At 39.0% G+C, this 26,037-nt stretch overlaps 1 protein-coding gene across 4 annotated transcripts; it reads right to left on the reverse strand.

The window, feature by feature from the left end:
• Positions 1–767: 767 nt before the first annotated feature.
• On the reverse strand, positions 768–19,731 carry ZNF527 (zinc finger protein 527). 4 transcript variants are annotated; one of them, XM_032488004.1, is made up of 6 exons: positions 19,538–19,731; positions 16,682–16,756; positions 14,587–14,713; positions 13,853–13,948; positions 4,662–4,754; positions 924–3,127 (listed from the first exon to the last, which is right to left on the reverse strand). In XM_032488004.1, the coding sequence occupies exons 2-6, from the start codon at positions 16,712–16,714 to the stop codon at positions 1,548–1,550; spliced, it is 1,929 nt and encodes a 642-aa protein (XP_032343895.1). In that variant the 5' UTR covers positions 16,715–16,756; positions 19,538–19,731; the 3' UTR covers positions 924–1,547. The 4 variants fall into 4 exon arrangements, with proteins under 4 accessions (XP_014411124.1, XP_032343895.1, XP_032343896.1 ...); XM_032488005.1 differs by lacking the exon at positions 19,538–19,731 and having other exon boundaries at positions 14,597–14,713; positions 16,682–16,698; XM_014555638.2 differs by lacking the exons at positions 4,662–4,754; positions 19,538–19,731 and having other exon boundaries at positions 768–3,127; positions 14,597–14,713; positions 16,682–19,368.
• Between the last annotated feature and the right edge of the window lie 6,306 nt (positions 19,732–26,037).

Consider the following 26,037-nt stretch of genomic DNA (forward strand, 5'->3'; position numbering starts at 1 on the left):
CAGGTTTTTATAAGTATAAATTGACTATTAAAGTAATTATATTAGTAATCATTGTTTCACACCATGCATATTTATGTGTGTGTATATATATATATATAAATCCTTCACTTTTTCATAATTCATTTGTTCTAATCTGTTTTTATAGATGCTTTCCAGACAATGCCCAAGATTCTAACTGGTTCTTAACTGCTCAAAGCAACATTTCCATATCAAAGTTCACCTCCATATATCCACTCAGATAAAACAGGAACACACTGCCCCACCCCATCATGTTCCTCATTACTCTGAAGGATGGTAATGATTTACTCTAAAAATTTTAGGCTCTAACTGCTATACTTTAACCATTAGTTGAAAATAGCTCATTCTGTCTGCCAGCAATGTCTTGTCTAGTATCTCCAGTTTCAAAGAAATTATCCATAAACTTCTTAAACCAAGTTTACAACCCACTTACAAAAGACCTCATTTACAATTCTATCTAATTATAGTCTATCACACAGTATGTTCAAACCCACGCTGCAAGCAAGAGATCAAATAATTCCCTTATGATGAAGAGCCATTCATTAAACTGATGGATCCATTATTCTCTGAGCTGGGCAATCTTTCTTCAAGCATCTATAGTGAGTCACTGCCACAAATTATTTTAATTCCCTATGAGAAAGCCTGTTAAGAAGTTTTACTAAATAAATTGTAAAAATTCATTCTTATTGTTAAACAGACTAATGAATACTTAGTTTTAATCAACAAACAAAATGTAAAAATTCTCTCAGCTTTATGAAGGCTGTGTGTGTAATTTCATAACTTTTTATAAGGTTTCTCCTTTGGATAAATAATTACACCATATAAAAGATTAAGGTTTTCTCACATGTATAGCAAACATGGGGTGTAGAAATGAGGACTCTGATTCCAAGAGGCAAAGACCCAAATTAAATTAACAAGCAAAAAAAGGAAATTTATTGGATCACAAAAATGAAAAATTAAAAGATGGTGTAGACTTCAGGCATGACTGGATCCAGAAGATCACATAATATCCTCAGATTTCTGTCTCTTACCTCCATTTTCCCTTTATGTTGTTGGATTTATCTCGGGAAGGCTTCCTTCATGTGGTGGCAAAAAGGTTACTGGTGAGATTTTAGCCTTACTAAATCCTTGAAACTTCCAATTCCAGGAGTGGGGAAATGATCTTCTCTTACAACCCATAACAATACCCGCCTACGGCTCTTCAGTCTAGACAGGGCCATTTCTAAATCCCTATCCATCATTAGGTTGAGGAAAATAATTGGCCAGCCTCTGACCAATCCACAGCTCTCCCTGATTAAACAGCTTCACCGGAATGATGTGCATTGAGGGTGAGGTAAGTCTCAAATGGTGCGTAGAACAGATCCCAAAGTAACGGACGTCTACTACTCAGGCTGTTTCAAGTGAGGGATGCTCATGAACTGAAGGCTTTTCCACATGTACTACATTCATAGAATTACTATCTGAAGAATTCGCTGATATTGATTTAATAAGGACTGAGTAGTGACTAAGTGTTTTCTTTCTTATACTTGTTACACACAGTCAGTTTCTCTACTATGAATTTTCTGATGTCGTCTAAGGGCTGAAGCACAGCTAAAGTTGTTCCCACATGCATTGCAGTTATAGGGCTTTTCTCCAGCATGAATTCTCTGGTGCAGCCGAAGGGACAAGACCTGATGGAAAGCCTTCCCACATTCATTACATTCGTAGGGTTTCTCTCCAGTATGAATTCTCTGATGTTGACTAAGGTATGAGCCACAACTGAAGGCCTTCCCACATTTGTTACATTCATATGGTTTCTCTCCTGCATGACTTCTCTTATGATGAATTAGAACTAAAGCATCACTGAAGGCTTTCCCACATTTACTGCATTCAAAGGGTCTCTCTCCAGTATGAATTCTGTGATGTCGATTAAGTTGTGAGTCAGTCCTAAAAAACTTCCCACACTTGATGCACTCATAGGGCTTTTCACCGGTGTGAATCCTCTGATGTTGATTAAGGTGGGAGCGATATCCAAAGGTCTTCCCACATTCAGTACATTTAAAGGGTTTCTCTCCTGTATGAATTCTTTGATGCAGAGTAAGGGCTATGCGTCTGCTGAAGGCTTTCCCACACTGATTACATTCATAGGGTTTCTCTCCAGTGTGGATTCTCTGATGTTGGTTAAGGTGTGCACTCTGTCTGAAGGCTTTGTTACATTCTTTACATTCGTATGGTTTCTCTCCTGTGTGAATTCTCTGATGTTCAACAAGGAAGGCGTAACGGCTGAATGCCTTCCCACACTCATTGCATGCAAAGGGTTTCTCTCCAGTGTGGATTCTCTGATGTTGAGCAAGGTGTGCACTCTGTCTGAAAGCTTTGTTACATTCCTTACACTCATATGGTTTCTCCCCGATATGAGTTCTCTGATGTTCACTGAGAAAGAAGTCATGGCTAAAGGCTTTTCCACAGTCATTGCATGCGTATGGTTTCTCTCTGCTGTGAATTCTCTGAGGTTGAGTAAAGAATGAGTAACAGCTAAAGGCATCACCACATCCATCATATCCATGGGGTAATTTCCCAAAATGAGTTGTCTGATGCTGAGTAAGTAATGAGTGGAAACTTAAGAGATTTGAAAAATCATTACTTTCATAAGGTTTCTCCCCAGGAGGAATTTCTGCCTCTTTACTGAGGTTTGTACTCTGGTTGAGTTCTTTACATCCATCAGCTATCAAAGATTCCTCCTCAGCATGCAGTCTTTTATGCTCAATTAGGACTGAATTTTGGGGGAACATTTTGTCATAAATATCAAATTTATGTACTTGCTCTACTGTGGGAACTCTCCGTTGTGTTAAAAGCACTGACTTCAAGAGAACGTTTCTCTCAGAATTATTATACTCATTGTCTCTTTTCCCAGCAGAGATTTCCTTAAGAGTTGTCGCTTGCCTGAAATGCCTCTCCTGATTTCCTTGATGCAGCTCAAATTCACCCTCACGTTTCCAGGCTCCTCTGAAACACGAGCGTCCAAGGCCGTAACTTGTCAGTCTTTCCATTATCATCCCCTGGGATATTTCCTCTTCATCAATGTACCACTTTGGAGATAATGCCTTGATTTCATACCAAGACTCCCAGTCTGAAAAATATCAAGAAAGCAAATGTCTCCTCTTTCCCTTTGCAAGGAGAAAGAAAACTCTTATTGATGAAACTGGAGAACTTACTTGGGGGAAAGAGAGAAGAAAGTGTTGGTTTTGACACCTCTCAAATACGGCCATGCAATATGAACAAAATACAAAGAAAGCACAAAGGATGAAGACAGCTGACAGAGGAAGGTATATGTGGTGGTGACGGTGAGACGGTGAGAAGGGAAATGCAGGGCGTCAAGATGCAGACAAGGCTAAATACCAAGAAGATAAGGAACTGAGAACAACAGATTAGATCGTAGTTACTATTTCCCTGCCTCTAGTCTTTAGTCTCCAGTCCGTCCTGCACTAGCTAAACTAAAAGCTCAATAAGGGCAGAGATTAATGTTTACCTCTCTTTCTTCTTACTGTTATATTTAGTACATAGGAAAATGGCAGCATTTTGCTGAATGAATGAGTGCTGACAGAATGCTCAACAACTTTCCAGATTTTATCAAGGACCAGAGAAAAATGGTTTTTTTCCCCCTTAGGTTTTAGAAGAAATCTGAAGGTCACCTTTTCTTATCATAGAAAAATGCTGCCTTACAGAACAGACACTTGATCTTTCAGGAGAGAATACTGGTAGAGGTGAGGTGGAAAGAAAACTATTTTTCAAAAGACGATCTCCAAAACAGGAAAATAACAAACCCACACCATGTTACACCACAACATGTTACACCATGTTAATCAGCTGATACACTCAGCTATACAGAGTGCCCAACTTCTAATAGAGAGAAAAAAGTCTGAGACACAGGTCCTTCCCTTTTTTAAAAAACTGAGAGAGAAAATTTGTGCATACAAAAATTCAATATAATACATAATGCAGAACTAGTTAACATGACACAGATTATTAGCAGTACAAGTGTCAGAAAATCAGAGATCAAAGCTCGCTAGCTTAGTTAAGAAATAATTCCTGGAGAATATGAGATTGATTTACAAGGCTATGATCAAGCTGCCAAAATACAGTGATTATTTCAGTAACAGTATTTGCATACTTTGTATTCATATTCAGTATTTTCATGTTTTGGTAAGCTTAGGGTTACTTTAGAACTGGATATGTTAGCATTCTTCAGATAATTAGATACAGTCTTTTTTCATAACAGCTTCCCACCTGTTGAAAGAAAAGCTGCCTCCAGGCTACATCTGCACAAACTGAAAAGCAAAGAACATACACTCCATCTGTACCTTTCATCCCAACACACCTTCCACTCAAGGAAAGCTCCCATCTCTACCAGGCCCTCCTATGCACAGCCATGGATTTTCTCGTACTTGGGCCCCCATCTCAACCTAGGCCTGAGAGTCTTTTGTTGACTTATCCTCTGTTAGGTCTACACTGTTGTTCATTCTTCTGGCAGAAGTACAACCACCGCTATTGCCTCACTTACTCTCCTAGAACCTCTTTTCCTGTATCCATCACCCAGGGCCACCACACTCCCTCTTACCAAGAATAAATCTTTACTCCAGGCAAATGATAGCTTTATACAATACCTAAGGTAATGCTGAGTAAAAGAAGACTGAGGAGAAGATGCCGACATTCTCTAACATGGAGGATTCTCAGGTGCCTGGAGCTCCAACCACTCTCTTAAAAAACAAAAAAAGATGTTCTGGACTTAGACAAATGAATACTATAAGGGAAGGAATTTCATGTGGGGTACTCCAGGGGAAAGTACACAGTAGAGCCTGGGGGATGTATGGAGCACGAAATAAGTATTAAATATGCAGAAGACATGTTCACTATGACTGGAATAGAGGAACACTTAGAAGTCAATGGCATTACGATGGCATTCAGCAAAAGGTAATTTACTCATATCAGTAACTGATTGAGGGGCAAAGGAAAATTATGGATTCAGGCAAAGCAGAAGACAGACAAACCGGCATCCATGTGGCACAGCAGAAACACAAAAGGGCTTGAGGGTCAAAGGTGAGTTTGAATCCTACCCCTGCACCCAGCTAGAGCCAGTTATTCTACTGTTAGTAAACTGATTAACCGACCTCTTGAGCCTCAGTTTCTAAGTAGGCAAAATAAGGTGATCTTGCAAGTGTGGTATAAAAATAAGGGATAACGTATTTATACAATACCTAGCAGTGTCTGGCTCACTATACATGTTCACTGATACTTATCATAAAATGAGACAAATTAATACATGCTCATTAAGTTATCCCTACGCCTGCACCACTAGTAGGCGCAGGTATTATTACATCTCTGTCCAAAAGAATTATGAAATAGGCTGATGACCACATGGCAAGACAGAATGGGAAAGGTAACCTCTTTGGGATTAAAACGTATCCAGATAGATACCAGAGACACATATTTCCAACTGATCATAATCTATAAATGATGGAAGTTAGAAGTCAAATCATGAGCAACTTTGGAATCCAATCAGAACTGTATAGTAAGTAGGCTGGTGTATAAGGTTGGAAGAAGAAAAGATCTCACTAGGCTGCAGACCTGTGCTGAACTGGTGAGCAGTAGGTAGATATACTGATTCAGTAGACCGTCTTCTGATTCAGTAAACCCTCCTTTGATTCAGTAAACACTCCCCAGGCATGAAACCCAGGAGATTCTGGTGCAAGTGTGTGGAAAAAAGGGAAATCTTAAAAACAAAGAGGGAGTTTACTGGTAAAGTCCAGAATCCATGCTCCAATGAACAGCTTAACCAATGACCCACAGATTTATAGATTGGATCTCCTTGTTTAAGAGAATGTATAGCTACGCTGTCCAACATAGCAGCTACTAACCACATATGGCAATTTAATCAAAATTCAAAATTTAAGAATTCAGTTTCTCAATCACACCTAGCATTATTTCAAGTGCTTAAAAGTAAATGTGGCTCGTGGCTACTGTTTTGGAAAGCACAGATCACTTCTATTATCACAGAATATTCTATTAGACAGCAATGCATAGAGATCCAATTAATGACAAAGATCTTATGGCTGAATGAGGAAAAGAAAGAAAAACAGGCACAGGAGCCACTTAGAGGGAGAGAGAAACAGAACAGAGCTCTGGACAGAGAAAAAGTACCTTATGCATCTCAGTAAGCTGAGGAGTGTGAAAATGAAGAAAAGCACCTGGATTTATTCACACTAGAGGGGCAGAAGTCAGATTGTAAGTGGTAAATAAGACAGTGGAAGAGAATCAGAACTAAAGGCAACAAGTGAAGATTACAACTAGTATTTAAGGAACTGGAAGACAGAAGGGAGTATGGCATACAGGAACACCAAAAAGGTCCTATAAAATGTCACAAAATTATTTTAAAAACTTAAGTAAACAAAAACGTTAGATATAACAGTACTAAGTGAAAAAAATAAATATTCATACTCATTTGCCCCAAGTTATTTTATATCAGGTCACTTGCTATCATAATTCCATAATGATTTTATTTCTGAATTTATGAAATTATTTTAAAGGATGCTTAGGAAAAAAATAATCAATACTTACGAAAGAAAATTCTGATGAAATTCTCGGACCAATAATACTACCTAAGCCTTGCATTTTACACCTTCTTCTCACTAAAGTCTCTTCCATAAAAGGGCTGAATCAGGGTGATTTGTAAAATTATCTATCATTGTGGGGAAGTGTCAAGAAAAATACACCTAATGCCAAAAAAAAAAAAAAAAACCCACAAAAACTTATAGGATGCAGAGGAGAACAGAGTGAAGGGGTACATCACTGTGCACGCCCATCCTGATTACACTTGGTTGAAAGGAATCTCATGAGAAAAACACATGGAAGGATTTCCCTACCCAACTGTATGTGTGAGGGAGCATCAGCTGAGGACAAGCACATTAGGGCTGCTCTACAATATTTTTCATATTTTCTTTTAAACAGAAATAATATGTATTAGAAAATATTTAAGCAATGCAAAAATGTATGAAGTATACTCTCTCAAAACATCATCCCAAAGACCAGTACTATTCATGGTTGGGTCTGTTATCCTCCTAGAATTTTTCCTGTACAGATAACAACTTTTTTCTAACTTAAAAGAATTAACTTACAACATTGTAGACATTTTTCCATGTCAGCACAAACAAAGCTACCTCATTCGCAGAATGAATGAACCATAATTTAGGTAACCAGCATCTTAACAGATTTTTACACCTGTATCCCTAAAGCTAAGTTATCTGCTTGCCAAAATTCAGTTGTGCTCTCAACCTATTTAGTTCACATGTACTGGATATTTATAATTACATACTTTAATTAAACAATTTATTAGATGAGTGCTGAAAGAGAGTCCTTTTAATGAAAACTAAGTTGAAAGTTGTAGAAAAACAGGCTAAAAGTGAGTTACTCAAAAACTCGGTTTTGATTTAAGTATGGAAGAGAACTGTAGAAGCCTGTTAAAAACATAAAACTCTGTAAGGATTCTATATTCATTGGTTTGGAAGCATTTTTGCTTCACTTTATAAGAAATCAACAATGAAAGTTTTTATTTATGTCAGAAAGACAAAGTTGAATTTTAATCAACAGAGCATATTCAAGTAAAAGGCTTTAGCACTATATCAAAAAAATAATGAACGTTCACTTATATGCCATAAAGTTAAAATAAAATGCCTCACATTTGTGTATACATTTTTTTGATTCCTCATAACCAACTTACAAATCAAATAAGCAGCTTCTACAACGTTTTTGCATAATTTAATATTTTATAGGTTCTAGAGTGAAATAAAACTATACACATATTTTAAATAGTAATATCCACTGTCAAACTGCCTTCCAAAATAATTTTTATAAATTTACATTCCTATCAGCAATATAAAGTACATGTCTTCAAACTTAATCATACTGGCTAATATCATTCTAAAAATCTTTGCCCCTACAAGTAAGAGTACCTCATTATTGTTTTAACTTGTAATTCTCTTATTATAATATTGAACATTTTTATATACATTCTGTACCTTTTATATACTTTGTGTCTTCTTTGGTGAATTTCTTACTCATATACTTTGCACGTATTTTAATTACACTGATATCTTCTTTTAAATGGTTTATAGAAGACATTAAAATTTAAGGCATTAAAGCTTTATAAGTATTTTTCTCCCTCAAATCATCACTTTTTATTGTCACATGTTTTTACATCAGACCAATCTCCCTCATGGATAACAGGCAAAATTTTTAAATATAAAAACTGAATCAAGCAGTATACTAAACGAATAATACACATGACCAAGTATGCAATTCAGAAACACAAAAACAGTTTATCAGTAGGAAATCTTTTACTATGTTATTATATTATACTCTACACTGCCCTGTATTTTTAACTTCATCAATAACAAAGAAAAGAAATATTTCCTGAAATAAAAACTTGACTCTCCATCCTGAGAGAGAACACATGTACTAGGAAAAAGTGACTCAAAACGGTCAAGACTGAAACGTGCCCTAATAAAATGACTTTAAAGCGAAAACAAGAACCATCTAGGAGTTCCGAAAAAAATATGAAGGTACTTACACATAAAGGGAAAATATCAAGCTGGCATCAGACATCTTTGTAACAATATTCATCACCAATCCTATTCTATATGAAACTGAAGGAAAGAATGGCCAATTATGAACAAAGGCAGAACTTGAGGGGGACACTGGTTCCATGAACTCTCTTTGAGGAAACTGCCAGAGGACAGACTTCAGCCAATCAAGAGATGTCTAGAGAAATTTCAGCAAAAGGACGTAGTGGAAAACACTAAATATATTTAACTACAAAATTAAGACAAAATGAAAGACTGGGATAAATGTGACAGAACAGCATGTAAATATAATATGCTTGGACAAAGTACAAAGCATACAACTAACAAAATTTGCTAAGGGAAGGTGGGCAGCAAAATTAAGCTACTTACTGACTCATCTGTTACAGGTTAAAAAACAAAGGCTAGTTTTTAAAGCTGACCAGTCAAGTAATAGAAAGAATAAATATTGTCTGAAGAACGAGAACACTATAACCATGAAGGTAAACACTAGAACAAAAGAAAATTTTTTCTGATTATTATAAAAACTACAGTATTACATGACCAAAAAAAGGCTAGAAAAACAGATAAACCACGGGGGTAGGGTACAGCTCAGTGGTACAATGTGTGCTTAGCATGCACGAGGTCCTGGGTTCAATCCCCAGAAATGCCATTTAAAAAAAAAGTAAATAAAATTTAAAAAATAATAACCCCGCCAAAAATTTTTAATTAATTTTTTTTAAAAAACAGATAAATGAAAGTCTTTTTAAAAAAATGATAAAACCCAGAAAATATAACATAAAACAAAATGCAGAATTAAGCCCAAACATATCAAAAATATGACTGGACTTTCACCTATTAAACTGAAATGATGTCCAGACTGGTTGACAAACCAGAACTCAACTCTATACTACATATAAAGCCCATATTTAAAACAAAGTGCTTTTACAAAGTTGGAAATAAAAAGATGGATAAAGGCACTAAAGAAAGCATAAAAAGGCAAGAAACAGATTCTCTCCTAGGGCCTTCAGAAAGCAGGCAGGCTGCTGACATCTTGATTTTAGCTCTGTAAGACCCACTTTCAGCTTCTGACCTCCAGAGGTAGAAGGTAATAAATTTGTGCTGTTTTAAGCCACTAAATTTGTGGTAATGTGTTAACAGTAGCCATAAGAAGCTAACACAGAAAGCAGACTAGTACAACCTTTGGAGGGGAACTTGGCAATTCCCAACAAAACTTCATAAGCAATCTCACATCTTGGAAACTACCCTGAAGATAAAGCCTCAACAGAACGAAAATACATATGTACAAGGTTATTTATTGTAACACTGTAATTGTAAACTACTGCAAACATCCTAAATGTCCACACCTTAGTGAGTAGTTGCGTAAGTTACTATAACATCCACATGATGGAGCATTGTGCAGCCGTTAGAAAAATGAGGCAGCTCTCCATGAACTAATATGGAGTGAATTCCTGTGCAGCTGATCCTTGAACAACACAGGGGTCAGGGGTCTAACTTTATAATCAGCCCTCTGTATCTGGGGTTCAGCATCCACAGGTCCACAAACTTTGGCTCGTGTAGTATTTATTTTTAAAAATCTGCATATAAGTGAAACCTTAAGTTCAAACTGTGTTGCTCAAGGGACAATTGTACACATACGTGTGTGTGTGTGTGCGCGCGCACATGTGTGTATGAAAAGAGTAAAATACAAAGAGTATCCATGGCATGCTAATCTTCATGTAGCATACAGAGAAATACAAGAACCTACATATGTATTCCCTCACTTGTGCAAAACAAACATAAAAAGGACAAACCTGAAAATAAAGAGACTGGTAATCTACAAGGGGTAGGTAAAGAAGGGGCAGGAAGGAGTAGGGAACAGAGACAGGACAGGAGGGATGAGGAGGGAGCAACACTTTTCTGAGGATATATTCTTGTAAAGACCTGATTCTTAGGAACATAGTTAATAAGACTGAGCAGGCCCCTCCAAGGACAAAGGCCTCTCCATGTCCCCTGCCTCTTGTTAATAGAAAAGCTGAAGTCTCCCAAGCCTCCCTGAGTCACTAAAGAGCAAGATCAAGTCTTGCTTGATGACAGTAGAGTCACAGAATCTTTCAGTGTCTAATGTACATTCCTGAGTTGTTGTACAGATTTTATAACTGTCACCAGAGGGAAAAAGCTAACTGCATGATGACCAGGCTGCAGCCATGACATCAGGTGCTCCATCTTGAGCAGTGCTGAATCTACTGCCAGCACAATTCCAGAACTGGCCTCAAGAGAATGGGATTAATGCTATTTCTCATAATGAAATGTATTTTTGTGGGCATCAAAGTAATTGTAGCTTGCTTTGCCCATATATATAAGTAGACAACTAAAGTTGCCAGTAATGAGATGTTACAGACCCATGTCAACATCTTCCACTCTGAGAATATGGCGCCCTATGTCAGCATGAAGAAGTTACAGAAGATAGACCTCCTGCCCTAATCCCACAGAAAAGGAATGATGTCTGACAAGTGGGGGTTTATAAGCAGTTCTTTTTGCCCTTTCCTGTTTGCCTACTTCAATTCCCCTGAAACCTTAATTATAAAAATGAGATCACTAGGTAATATTTAACCTAACTCCTGACATTGCTCTACTGAATGCAAACAATGCCTTGCCTAACCTGTTGATTCTATTCCTAGATTAAAGAAATAGGAACAAAGAATTAAGCTGTTAAAGAATTAAGAATTAAGTAGTTAAAGCTCTCTATCCCCAGCAGCCTCCTTAGCAATCCTGTAGGCAGACCATGTGGACGAGATATCAGAAAAAAAGATCATGTGAAGTCAACCAGTCTACACACAATGGAAAATGATGCAGAACCTAACCTCCTGCCCCAATGATTAACTGAGATTACTTCCCCTTTTTTCCCTTTAAAAACTGTCATGGCTGAGCAGAATCTTGAAAGTTGGTTTTGGGGACATGAGTCCACCTTCTCCCCAGGTTGCCAGCCTTCTGATTAAAGCAACCTTTCCTTTCCACCAACACTTGTCTCACGAGTACTGGCTTTTGAGTGGTGAGCAGCCAAAGCTGAGTTTGGTAATAGCAATGTTTCAGATACTAAAAAAAATAAACGCAAAACAATTAAAACCAACCAGGATGAGGCAGGAATCAATAGTAACGAATGAACCTAGAAGAACTAACTTAAATCACTTTGGAAAATAGTTTTTAACTGAATCCTTAAGACTAAAAAAACACATATCCACATACAAATAATGTAATATAGATAGTAAATTTGTTTCTCACAGAGGAATAGGTTAGAAATTCTGAAACTACTTTATATGTATATTTAAATTGAGCAAAAAATTAAATACATCACTTCGCATTGTCAGACAAAGAAATAACAGATAAGTAAAGGAGGAAGGCTACGATAAACCTTGTGGAGCAGGACTAGAATCAAGGTATCAATATACACTGAAAATTTTAATATATAAAAAAAAGAAGCAGAAGTAAATATAGAAGTGTGTGTCTGTTCTTGTGTGTTGGTATATATACATATATTTCCCACCTCCATCTGCCAGGAGTGCCTAGAAGAAATGACATCCAAGTAGCAATGAGCACACCGATCACCCAGACCTTGGCTTCTAAATAGCATTTCCCAATAAAAAGGGCTCCTTGGAGAAGTGGTTGATTCAAGGATGGAACAAGAAAAACAAGATGAACTTGGAACACCTGGAACCATAGAGGAAGGCAGTACTCAAAAAAATGGATAGGGGCATGTTAAAAGATCACAGGAATGAACTTGAAGGAGATCCCAATGGTCAAAGCTGGAACAACTTGAGCAACAAAATAATGATTCAGTAGTTCTGCTTCATAGAAGAAAAATCCATCATTCCATATATATGAAGAAATGATTCAAAATATAAACAAAGGGGAGAGATGGAACAGCTCTTCCCAACCAAATAATCCTAGTTAATATGTGTAAAGAAAAGAAGGAAACAGAAGTATCAATGTCAGGCCAATATCACAGCATTAATTGTTGCAGACAAGATCCAATGGCCCAATAGATGCTAAATTCAGTGGGCAAAAGTACCAGAAGAAATTGAGTAATCTCAAAGTGTTTCCTCCAAATATTTATTACTAATAAATAGAAAAACTGTAAGTTTACAATGGAGAAACCAAGCAGACACCACTTTCATCAAGTGATGAAAATTAACATCTTTGATAACAAGACACATCAATATTATGACTCCTTTAGTATGATGCACTCACCGAGAGGGACACATTATTCCTGCGGCACTCTTCACAAATGCATTACCTCCATCTAATCATGAGAAAACATCAGATAAACCCAAATAGAATGCAAGAAAATGTAATGAGCCATCTGTTAGAGTGAAGCATATCTGAAGACTCTGGGAGAGATTTCTCTAAGAAGATAAAAATCAATAGATAACCTAATGTGTCTGAGTGTCTTAAGAGATTAAGACAATTTAGATGGGGAGTTGAGAACTGAGTTAGGAACATGTATATAAAAAACTAAGGGGGAAAAACAAACAGGAAAAAAAATCCAGAAAATTATTAATGCCAGGAAAAATATAAAGTTGACAGAAAAAGTAATCCTGGTACATGCACAGCATGGCTATGACTAGCACTTAATAGCCATAATAATGTAAACACTGATTCAATCAAAATTATGATACTGGTGAGACAGGGAGATGGCAAAGTGTGTGTGTGTGTGTGTGTGTGTGTGTGTGTGTGTGTGTTACAAGCATGTGTTGGATTCAGGATAAGAAAGTACTAAATTCTGGATGAGGACCAAACCCGAAAAAAACAGTCAAGAAATAGCAACATCACATATTTGTTAGAGACATGAAGAAAACACCAAAAAAAGCTACAAAAGTGAAGAAAGTGGATCCCTCTAGGGAGAGGGAAACTGGGAAGCAGGGCGAGAGACTGCGTTTTTTAAGGGAGTAACCCTTGTAAGACTACTTGTCTCTTCAACCAATGTGCCTACATAACTTCAATAATAACTTTGATAAAAATAAAAACTCTGAAAAGAACTCTAGAAATGTATACAATTCTGCTCATAAACGGGAAAGAAGAACTGAGAAGGAATGAGATTCAGGGTATAGGCAGAAGTATTCTTGAGAGTATAGCTTGATAGAAATAGAGAGGAAAAGACCCCCTGACGCCCAGGGCAGCCTTTTCATGACCACCTGGGCTGGCACCTTACAGCAGCCCTTCCCGCCCGGTTCCCCGTCACTCACCTGCATACTGATCATCTGACATCTCTCGGTCCACCAACCAAGGCTCCTTCCCTTGCTCCAATAAGGAGATCATGTTGGGCTTAGAAATGGAGAGCCCTGTTTACAGGAAAAGAAAAATGAGAGCAAACGAGAGACTGACACATAGACACATCATCTTGCTACTGCTGTTCCAAGACTCAAGACTCAGTCTCTTGGTCATTAGGCAAGAAAGGACATTAGAGGAAGGGCCTGAGAATGGAATGATGCTTGAATGGAGGATGAGAAAGATGAAGCTTCTTTCACAGCAGAAGTTCTTAAAGTACTAGAGCAGGAGAACCATCACCTAGGAATTTATTAGAAATGTAAATTTTCAGGCTGCCCCAACCTAGACCTACTGAATCAGAAACCACAGTGGCTCTCAAAGTTTAACGGGCATCAGAACCATCTGAAGGGCTCATTAAAACCTAGCCTACTGAGCCTATTCCCAGAATTTCTGATTCTGTAGGTCTAGTGCGGGATCTCATAATTTGCCATTTAAAAAATTCTGAAGCCATACTGATGCTGCTCTCTCAAATCATCATTCTACAGCAAAGGGAACTACTCAATTATAACTCTGTGAAACTGCTTCACATAACTTCCTGGGAACATAAAGCAGAAATCTAGCTAAGCATTTAAGATACCCTCGATATTCCCAATGGAGGAAGTAAAAACACCCCATAGGGGAGATGTGAATTATGGGGGAGACACATCCTTACCAAGCCATACCAAGTTCCTGTAGTTCTCCAACATGACATCTCTGTATAAATCCTTCTGAGAAGAGTCCAGCCATTCCCATTCCTCTTGGGAAAAATCTAGAGCCACATCCTTGAAGGTCACCAAACCCTGAAATAAAAAAAAAAAATTCTTGTTTGCCAAGTACTCCCATAAGGTCCTAGCAGAAAAGATGAATTCTGCTTCCAAAATTCTGCTTCCAGCCAGAGTTCAAAACTCTAAGGGGTCCGAGGGAAATAATTATTGGGAAACAAGTCTGTGCCTAGGTTTGTCAAATATTTTGAGAGAATGAGAAATATTAGAAACAGACTCACCCCTTGAAATGATCACATTTTTGTAAAAGAGAAAAGATAGATATGCAGGAAAAAAAATAGCTTCTAGCACGAAACATGAGTTTATAACATGAAAGTATATGAGCAAATGCTAGGCTTCATGTTACATATCCGAAGTATCAAGACATTCTTATATGGAGAATTTCTTTATATTCCATAGACTGGGGTATCAGATGGGTCAGAGTAGCGAAGGAAGGCCTTGAACTGGGCTTTAACAAAAGGGTATGGTGAGAAAGTTAGACTTTATATGTAAGGAGAAACTTCCAGGGATGTATCTTGAAGAAATAATGAAGGATATGTGAAGAGATTTAGATGAATTTTCATTGAAAGGGTATATAAAAACTCTGGAAAAAACTCACATGTTCTAACATTGTATTTAGAGCTCAATTCTTATTTTTTAATTGAAGTATAGTTGATTTACAATGTTGTGTTAGTGTCTGGTATACAGCAAAGTGATTCAGTTATACATACATTTGTATATTCTTTTTCATTATAGGTTATTACAGGCTATTGAATATTGTTCCCTGTGCTATAAAGTAAGTCCTTGATGTTTATCTATTTTTCACATAGTAGTTTGTATCTGCTAACCCCAAAGTCCTAATTTATTCCTTCCCCCACCTTTCCCCTTTGGTAACCATAAGTTTGTCTTCTATGTCTGTGAGTCTGTTTCTGTTTTGTATGTAAGTTCATTTCTATCACATTTTAGCTTCCACATATAAGTGATATCATATATTTGTCTTTCTCTGTCTGACTTACTTCACTTAGTATAATGATCTCTAGGTCTATTCATGTTGCTGCAAATAGAACTCAATTCTTGATTCTTATTTCACCCCACCCTGTCTTCCCGTCTCAGTAAATGGCATGACCATTTACACAGTTGCCCAGGTCAAAAATCTTTGCAGTCATCCATGATTTCTTTCTTCCTCTCACACTCCACAAACAATCCCTGATCAAATCCCATATTTTTTATCTCCAATATACACCCTGAATCTCACCAGCTCCAATGTCACCACCACAGGCCAGGCAGCTATCACCTCCTACCTGGATTACTGCAGTAGCCTCCTGATTGGCCCCCTTGCTCCCACCCTTACTCCCCTGCTATCTATTTTCCCATTAAAACATAAAGCAAATCACATCACAAACAGTCCAGTGGCTCTCTTTCACCCTTAGAACAAAATCCAGCATTATGGTTATGACTTTCAAGGGCTTGTATAATTTAGTCCCTAGCTTCTGCTCTGACCGACCTCACAGTACTCACTAACCTCTGAGGATACTGGCTCACTTCTATTCCTGGAACACATCAAACATGCTCCTACTATAGTAACTTTATACTTGCTAGTCCTTCTACTTTGAAAGTTCTTCCCCAGATCTCCACAAGCGTACTCCCTACTCTCACTGAGGTTTTCCTTTGCTTCAATGTCACTTCCTCAGAAAAGCCATCCTTGACCTCTCTATTTAATAGGACACTTGATAGTCACACTCTATCCTTTATTTCTCTTGCATACATCTACAACACAACAAATCCTGATCCATCTAAAGAGGAAAGTTCAGTTCCATCACACATTTAAGCAAAACACTGAGTAAAAAAGATACTAAATACTTTATAGAAGGATTATATGAACAAATAGTGGAAAGAGAGAAGTGAAGAGAGTGCTCACTGGGTTATCTGTGACTCTCTGAGGTCCCAAAGTTAAAAAAAAAAAAATGAGGTGTAACTTCTGGAAACAAAGGGAAAACATCAACTTACCTGGGACATGACTTTACATAGTCCAACAGCCATTCTTCCTTCCTTCTTCAATTTTCTCTTTTGGAGAACAGAGTCCTGAGAAGGGAGAGTTAAAGAAGAGGAAAAAGGCAGGCCAGCCCTATGGTGCTGATCTGAGAATGACAGAGTTTTTTGCCCCTTTATGGTCCCAAGTCTTCTTATGCTGACCAACCATATCCACTTTCAGATCTGAGGAAAAAAGGCCAAAGCTGAACTTAACCCCTGAAGTCCTGACTGATCTTAAGCACACACAGCCTGACTCAACAAAATCTAAAGTCCACCCTATGCCCAACAAGACAATGTATGATCTAGCCCCAGCTGCCCCTTAGACCTCATTTCCCACTCCTCTCCCGCTCACTCACCCTACTCCAGGCACACAGATCTCCGTACAGTTCCTCAAACACTGTGCATACTCCTTTTTGAAGACCATTGCCTTGACTTTGCCTTCTGCCTGCACACGGCACACTCCTGCTCTTCATTCCTATCTGTGCTCAACTGCTGGAGCGACCTCTCTATTCTGTCTAAAGAGAACCTCCCTTCCAGTTACTATTTTTCCTTATCTTGATTTACTTCTCTTCTTAGCATTTAATACCACTGGAGATGTAACTTCTCTTTTCTGTTTACTGTTGTCTTCTCAAAGAATAGTATAAGATTTAAGAGAGCTAGGACTTGTTGGGTTCACTGGTATATCTCTAGTACTAGAATAATGCCAGAACCATTGTAGATGCTCAAAACATATTTGATAAACAAATAAATAAATCTCACTGTGGCTCCTGTCATATAAACGGCAATGCTACACATGTTGTATATGTCATTGTCTTACTTAATCTTCACAAAACTGCCAAGGTGGATATTATTATCTACATTTAACAACAAGTGAAACTGAGGTTCAAAAAGCTTAATCAGCTAACTCAAAGCCATAAGAGTCAAACTGCAGTGTGACTCAAAAACTGGTCCTCTTTTAAGAGACCACAATGTCCACATGGGCAATAGTCAACATAACCTGAGAATTCAATGCTATATATTTTTTAGAGAAGCATCTTTGGAAGTGGCAGGTGTTACCTTTATTACTCCACAGAAATTCAGCCTGAGGCAAACATTGCAAATTTCAATACCAAACCAACAATAAACTGCACAGCCTGAAATAAGTTCCTTGCTTTCTCAGAGCCAACATTTCTTCATTCTGAAAAGGATAGTTGTATTTGACCTAGAATTTAAGATATACAACCCCCTAATTCTGGGCTACTCTGCACTAGCCAGCTTAATCTCTAAGAAAATTATTTCGTCAGTGCAACGCAGCTTGAAACTGTCCATAAAAGCCTTTGCAACCCAAGAGGAGAATCAATGAAGTTTTCTCAGCATCTGGGAACCCCAAGTAGCTTCTACATAACAGAAATATCTTTTAAATTTCTGTTTAAAATAGCTGTGTATCACTTGAGTGATAATTTTCAAGTTTGAGATGAACCATGAATCTCTGAAGGAAGGTGATGGAAAAGACTTGGGCTTTATATAGCTCCCATCCCCCAGATGCACACTGGCCCTCCATTCTTCCCTTGTGGGCTACATGACCTTCGGCAAATCAATCCAACTGTCAGAATCTTTCTTTCCTCACTGTCAGGATTGCTTGAGCCAACTCCTGGCCCAGAGAAGTGCCACCCTTGTTCCCAGTTAATTCTACACAACATTTGAAAAGAAAATAAGAAGTTTTTTTTGTAATTAACTGGAAAAGTCAGAACCAAAAACTTAGCTCACTTGGCACAGGAGAAAAAGAGCCATGGATCAGCCTCTCTCTGTAACAAGCATGAAGAGTTTCAACAAAAACAAACCTAAAATCTCAAACTCCGTGCCCTAAGGAGAGGAATACTGGGCTTTCAGATTAGGCTTTCCCCCTCCAAAGGCGGCCAATATGAGGATGGTCTCACTACAGTGTGTTTAGACTGGGTTCTGTGACTCACAAGGGGACCAAAGGAAGAGACCCAGATTAAATTCCATGTCCAGAAGGTTCCTAGTCCAAGACCAAGGACAATCCTCTCCAATACCCTCAGAACCCAGGGCCCCCATTTTTCACTCTCACAACGTGGGAAAAATCAAGAGAGTTTAGTAATTAGAAGCAAGGACTCTGGAGCCAAATAGCCTGGGCTTAAGTCCCAGTTCTGTCACTCAGTAACTGTGAATGTGGGTGAGTAATGTTGATCTTTCTGTGCCTCACAACCACACACTAGGTCTCACATACAAATTCACACCCAATCACACATATATATGGACACACAATCGCAACTGTAATGTCACATACAAAGACAGTGGCATTAACACAAAAGTAGAGATCACAATACACAATTACTCCAACAGACACAGTCACACACAATCTCATACACAGTGACATACCACACAAGGTCACATATCCTGCCACAATTACTCATACAAAATGATACCTGGAGAGACGGTCATGGGCACATAATCACACTTTCTGTCACACACATTCAAACGCCGTTATATCCACAGAGACAAGTGGTCAAACAAAATCACATACAGGTAATGTCACACCCGCAGTCTCTCACAAACCCATACACAATAACACAGTTATACCTGCGGAGACGGTCACACCCAAATACACATGTACTCAAAAGAGTTTTACACCGGAGACAGACGGTCACAGTCGCGCGTACACACGGTGACACAGAAGCTCACACGCTGTCACACCCGCAGCCTCTCACATAGATAGACGCAGTGACACAGTCTCCCCGGCGGCGCCTGTCTGGTCCCCATCCCGGTCTCCGTCGGTTCACCCCAAGCCCGGCCCTGACCCCCGGCTCTCGCGCGCAGCCAGGCCCAGCTCACCTCCCCGCGCCGCCGCAGGCTCTGGAAACCCGCCCAACGACCCGAGACCCACGACGTCGCCTCCCAGCATCCCCCGCGGGGCGGAGCGGGGCGGGGACTGAGTCGCGCGGGACCCCGCCCTCGGCTGGGGAAACATCCAGTTGCAAGCACCTGGCCGAACTCAGCGGACCCCGAGCCCCAGAACGCTTTGCGCCTCGGCCGTGTTTCCTGAATGAACTACAGTTCCCAGAGGGCCCCGAGGCACACCTCGACCTCGCGCCTGCGCCAGAGGCGGCCGCGGCCGCAGGAGCGGGTACCCGGGGAGATGTGTGCGACCCTGGGCGATCTCGGCCACTCAAGTGACCCTTCGCGGCTAGGTGTGAGGGAACAATGAAGATGTGCGCGTCTGTGGCTGGTGTTGAATGCTCAGGTGTGGCGATTTGTGTGTGACGATTTGTGTGTGACTGTCGCTGCACACTTTTGTGCTTGCGTATCACCGGGCAACGGGTTCTGTCAATGTCATGAGGCTCTGTATTTTATTTAATTTTTGCCTCTATTTTAAATCACGCCCCGTGATTGTGGGTCGTTGTGTTACACACTGTGGGTCTTTCACGCCGAGAATGTGAGAGCGATTGTGTGCGTGTGTGTGTGTGTGTGCGCGCGCGTGCAAGAAGAACTGTGGCTGACTTTGGGCATGACGTTTCTGTAACTGTGTTCTTATCCCAGACATCGCAGTTTTCCCATAACGGGCGTTTTCGGGCTTGCTTTATTTAGGGTTGAGTCTGTAGGAGAAGAGTCATTGTGCGTCTGTGTGTGTACCCATATCCAGGTCTAACTGTTCTCCCACCCCCACCTCACCCCTGATCCCCAGCCAGGGGCGGGGTCAGTGTTATCCTTATTTTTATATCCCTTCTCTACTTGCCCCTAATTCACATTAGGGGCAAGAAGGGTAATTAGATTCCAGTTGCAGGAAGATGCTCATTTGCACCAAAGCCATTTACAATATAGCCCGTAGTTCTGGGGTTTCTTTTGTTGCTGTTTCCAACTTTTCACTTTGTAACTTTAATTAGGGCCCAGCTTTAAGAAAACTGTCCAGTCAGGAGGACAAGAACCCCTGACTGATGTTAAAGTAAACCAGAGCTGAACAGTAATTGAAGGGGTTAAAAAAATTTTTTTTAATTGAGGAACTATCACAATACGGGAAAATAGACTTCAGTATAGAACTAGGCTCAATTCTAAACATAGCAAGAACAAACGGGGATTTACAGGCAAGGAATAAGTTGGGGCTGGAGGGTGCTTAGTGAATGGAAAACTACAAAGAGGAGACATCAAGGGTAGGGAGAAATTCTTGCAAGACTGACCAACAGGATTCTTGCTGAGGGCAGGCCAGAGTGATCAGATATCATGTGGGTGGATGAGGACTTTAATTAGATATTGAGAGTGATCGGATATCAAGAACTCTGGCTAAACTGACTTGACAGAATTCTTGCTAAAACTGAGTGATGCAAAGACAAACACTGAAGCCCAGGGATGAAGCCTAGTTGAGAAGTGGGTTCAGAGGAGTTTGACTAAAGTTTGGTCAAGGAGAGAGTCTTTTTCAGTAAAAGTTCCAAACAAGCCAACATTCTTTGCTACCCCCAGACCTTGGAAGATCTGGAAGGTGCACCCAAGTCAAGATCTCAGTAAGGAAGGGTACATGGAAGCAAAAGGAAGTTCCTGAAATAAGAACCCATCCTTGGAGAGTAATCCCTCCAGTCCTCTCCCCAGAAAGAGCCCTCAGATAGCTAAGGCCAGAGAGTCTTGGACAAAGGGAGTCTGGCTACAAGGGCTGAAGTGATTTGAGGTTTACTCTGTGAAATTGGGCATTGTTACATTCAGAAGAAAGCAAGCAATTATTTTTCAAGGGTCTACAAACATTTAATAGTTGAGTTGCTTTAATGGGGAAATGTATCAGTTAAGTGTTCTTTGGATGATAATTGTGGTTTTGTGCTTGACAAATACATCAAACAGCTCTTCCCTGGACTTAACTATCATGCAGGTTAGAGATCATCGTGGATGTTTCATGATAAAGTGCTAGAAATTTAAGATACTCCATAATTGACTGGTAAGGTATACCTTCAGAGAAACTGTATGTGTATAACTATCTCTTCATATATCAGTATTTGATCATAAGAAGACTTTTTGTCCTTTATTTTTCTTGTCTCATTACCGCCAAGTCCAACACTGGTTTGAGTCTAGTCACCTCCAGTAGAGTAGGACAATGGTCTTCAAAGTATGCCAACTAAGTAAGTGGTTATACTGCTAAAACAAATTGTCGTAGTCTCTGTCCGTCAAGGTCTAGTCAAGAAAGCAGAACTACACTGGGAATTTCAAGCCGAAGATTTAATTACAGGAAATGGATTACACAATTTTGAAGGACTAAAAGAGCAAAAAGGGGAGAGATTTGTAACTTCAGGAAGCAGCCAACACCCTAGAGCGTGGAAAGCAAAGAGGAAGAGATGGATTTACCAGAACCTGAAAGCTCTGAGGAGGGGTCGCAGCCTGCCTGTTAACTAGGCTTGGTAGTTTGGTGCTGGGAAAGCAGAAAGACTCTGCAGGCACGTGAGGAAATACTGCCAGAGATATGCTAGAAGTATCTAGATACTGCCAGAGAGATACTGAAAGAACTGGAAAATAGGAAGCAAGTTCCTTCTCCCTTTCTGCCTCCTCAGATCCCTTTAATGCCTCCATTGGCCAACTGTAACAGGAAGCCAGCTAGCAAGGGAAAAGTCTTTGTCAGAGTTCCAGTCCTAGCATCGCAGAATAGAGAAAGGCATGCTTGAAGCTGAAACAATGACATGGAAATAATCAGCACGTGAGCCTTTTTTAATTGCTAGGAAATACATTAATATAATTTTCCAAGTTTATTTTTCTTCCCAGTCCATTTTCTCAATACTGTTTCTACTTCCTTACAAAGGAATCCTATTAGATGACAAAAAGGGCTCATATTTTGTAATGGTATCTTAATAACAAAGCAATACAAATTCTGAAATAGCTTACATCTACTTTAATATGTAATTATTTCAATGCACTCATGTTTTTACCTATTTTGTTGTAATTTTTATAATAAATATATATTTCCCAATGTTATGTTATTATCAAAATAAACATTTCATGGTGAACCACTAATTGCCCTCATGACTTCAAAGTGAGAATCATGTATGTGATTTGTTTTGTAAACTATTATGTACATTATTTTTTTAATTGAGGTATAATTGACTTATTACATTAGTTTCAGGTATACGATGTAATGATTTGATATTTGTGTATGTTGCAAAATGATCACTACCATAAGTCTAGCTAACATCCATCACCGTACAGACAAAAATTTTTTTCTTGTTATGAGAACTTTTAAGGTCTACTCTCTTAGCAATTTTTAAATATGCAATACACTATTATTAACTATAGCTACCATGCTATATATTATATCCTCATGACATTTTATTTCAGAAATGTGTACCCTTTGACTGCCTTCACCCATTTTGCCCAACCCCCACACCCTGCCTCTGGCAACCACCCAGCTGTATTCTGTATTTATGAGTTCTGGTTTTTTAGTTATTTCTTATTTAAAGGCAGTAGTTCTTCTCTGAATTCAGAGTAAAGTATTCCTATCCACTGAAACCAGGTTGCTCTAGGTCTCCAACATCACACCCTTGTACAAGTCCCTCTGAGCAGGGTCCAGACATTCCCACTCCTGAGAGAAGTCAATGGAAACATCTCTGAAATTCACCAACCCCTGAAATGAGAAACCTTTATGAATATGATTGTGAATACCACTGTTATCACAGAGAAAACTTTTAATTAAGGGCATAATAAAAAGTCTTAATTTAAGCATTGTCTATGGTAGTGTTCATGGTATTAACTGCTCCAACAAAAGTCTGTAATAATCCTAGTTTTTAAAACTCTACCTTAACTACATTGGTTACTATATTTTAAAGAACAAAGATATTTTACACATATGAATAAAGAGCAAATGACAAACAAAACTAAAGATTTAATAAAAAATAAAAGTGTATATTATACACCCTGAATGCTTTAAAATTCTTTCACATGGGAGATGAGGGTGGCCTATAGTGTAGACTGGCATTTAGCCGTCTATAAATTCCAGGGTCAAATCCCATCATTCCTCAAGGAAAGTAACTCCTGGCTCACTGTCATTTACTCCAACCCAACTCCTGTCTTAATTCATGGGGATTTCAAGATCTAATTAGATACATATTTTATTAACTTGATCTATCAATTCCATAACCTCTCATCCCCCTATATTCTCATCCTATTGACTACCTCAGCCACTCACCCTATGTCATTTGTTGTATTTGTTTGTTATTATTAACAATTTTCCATAATCTTAATTTTAAGTATCCAACACTGAAATTTTTTTTTCTCAGTCCCAAAAACCTTAACTGAAACGACTTCAACCATCTCGCTGAGATTTTCAGTTCACTGCTCCAACCATGTTTTCACTGCCTAAAACACCCCTAATTTTCACTCCCCTCCTTACCTATCTCAATGTCCACGTTCCTTCATTTCAATTACCTACTCACATCTTCAATCCCCTTATTACGCTGGTTTCATCACATTCATCTTGCAAAAATATCAATCTTGGTATCACTGATTTTTCAATTATTTGATATTTTGATTCTTATTATTGATTACTGATTCCTGATTCATGCCTGCAGCTGCTACACTGCATATGGCTGAAGAAAAACAAGCAAGCAGGCTTTTCTCACCTGAAAGTGATGGCTCCCAGTGCTTTCCCCAAAACACACTCTATTTTATAGTCCACTAAGTTTCCTACTCCCACTGACAAATATTTAACATATTCTTAGCTTGCCTTAAACCTCCAACAACTCGCTATGGTGGAGGAAACATGGCCACGGAAATTTGAACACTCCTCCCACTGATGGAGTCTGTCTCCTGTTCAGTTGTGGCTGCTCCGTGACTGCTCTGACCACCAGGCTGCGCTGGGAGCGACACTATGTCAGTACCAGCACTAAACTATTCTCTTCTCGGGTAACAGGCATGTGAAAATCAACCTAACTAAAACTAAATTCTTGCTCTTATTCCTCCCCAAATGTCCACTCCCAAATGTCCCTTCACCTAAGCAAATGACAACTCCACCTCCCATTTGCTCAGGCTGCAATCTTTGGAATCCACTCTAGATTTGCCTTTTTCTCATAGCCCACATCTAATTTTTCAGGGAAAACTTTGGCTCTACCTTGAAAATATATCCAGAGTCCTGACACTTCTTCCACTTCGACTAATTGTAATCACACGATTATTGCAATAACCTCCTAATTTTATACTTTAACTTTCCCCGCAGATCCTTATTTTTAACAGATAAACCTTTAAAAAGGCGCTACTTTTTAAATACAAGCCAATCATGGCACTCTACTGTTTCCAAGTAGCAAATCACTCTAATCACTTAGAGAAGAAAAATAACCATCACTGGAGCTGTCTACCAGCTTCTACAAAACTTGGCCTGGCATTAGCTCTAGGCCCTCAGCTCCTATTTCTTTGCAAATTCAACTTGAGCCACAGCAGCCTCCTCCCTCCTTGAGAGTCTTGTAACAGCCAGACAAAGCTTCCTTTCAGAGCATTTGAAATCACTCTTTTTTCTACTTGGAATAATACTTCCCTAGACATCCAGAAAGAACGACAAAACTTTTCTTTCTCCCTCTCCTCCTTCATGTCTCCCACAAAAGTCGTATTTACTGGCAACCTTACTGAAACTGCATTCCTCTATCAGATTTTATGTCCTTCTCTTGCTTGAATTTTTTTTTCCAGAGATTGTATCAACATGTGACATACATTTTATTTCTCTCTGTGTTACCTGTATTTTCTATTAACATACAGACTACAACAAATGCAGGCACCCAGTCCAGACAAGTATCTGGCCCCAGTGATGACCAGTAATGTCAGTAGGAAAAAACAAATGAATAAAAGGATGGCAATAACTTCTTGCTCAAATAGTTAATTAAGAGCTTACTATATACCAGGTTCCCTTTAGAGGTCTTTGCTAGTACTAGAATATAGAAGTTAAGAAAATATTAAAGGCAGATAACAGTTACTGCTATTTTATGAGATGAGAAATGAGAAGCACTGGGAGGTTAGTCATGTGAAATAATCACACAGCAAGGAAATGTCAGAATGAGATGGGGACACAAACGTCTATCAAGAAAATATGTCCTCTCATCTGGATATCATTAAAAAGATGTTCAGAGCTGTGGTTCCAAACACAAAATACAGAAAATAACTGAAGTGTGTACCTACGATGACAGGTGAAATCAGTCACTATACAGGCAAGGTGACAGTACTGTCCCATCGGAAGGAGGCAGCAGAGTGCATGTTCCCTGATGGCAGAGACTTTTAACAGTGGTTTCACTGCCGTATATTCACGGCCACTAAACACTGATTGCCATAAAAATACAGTTTCATAGTTTAAGGAATGTGTTTAATAAACAGGATAACACTAACAAATT

This window comes from Camelus ferus, chromosome 9 (genome assembly GCF_009834535.1).
Source record: "Camelus ferus isolate YT-003-E chromosome 9, BCGSAC_Cfer_1.0, whole genome shotgun sequence".
NCBI classification, from domain to species: Eukaryota; Metazoa; Chordata; class Mammalia; order Artiodactyla; family Camelidae; genus Camelus; species Camelus ferus.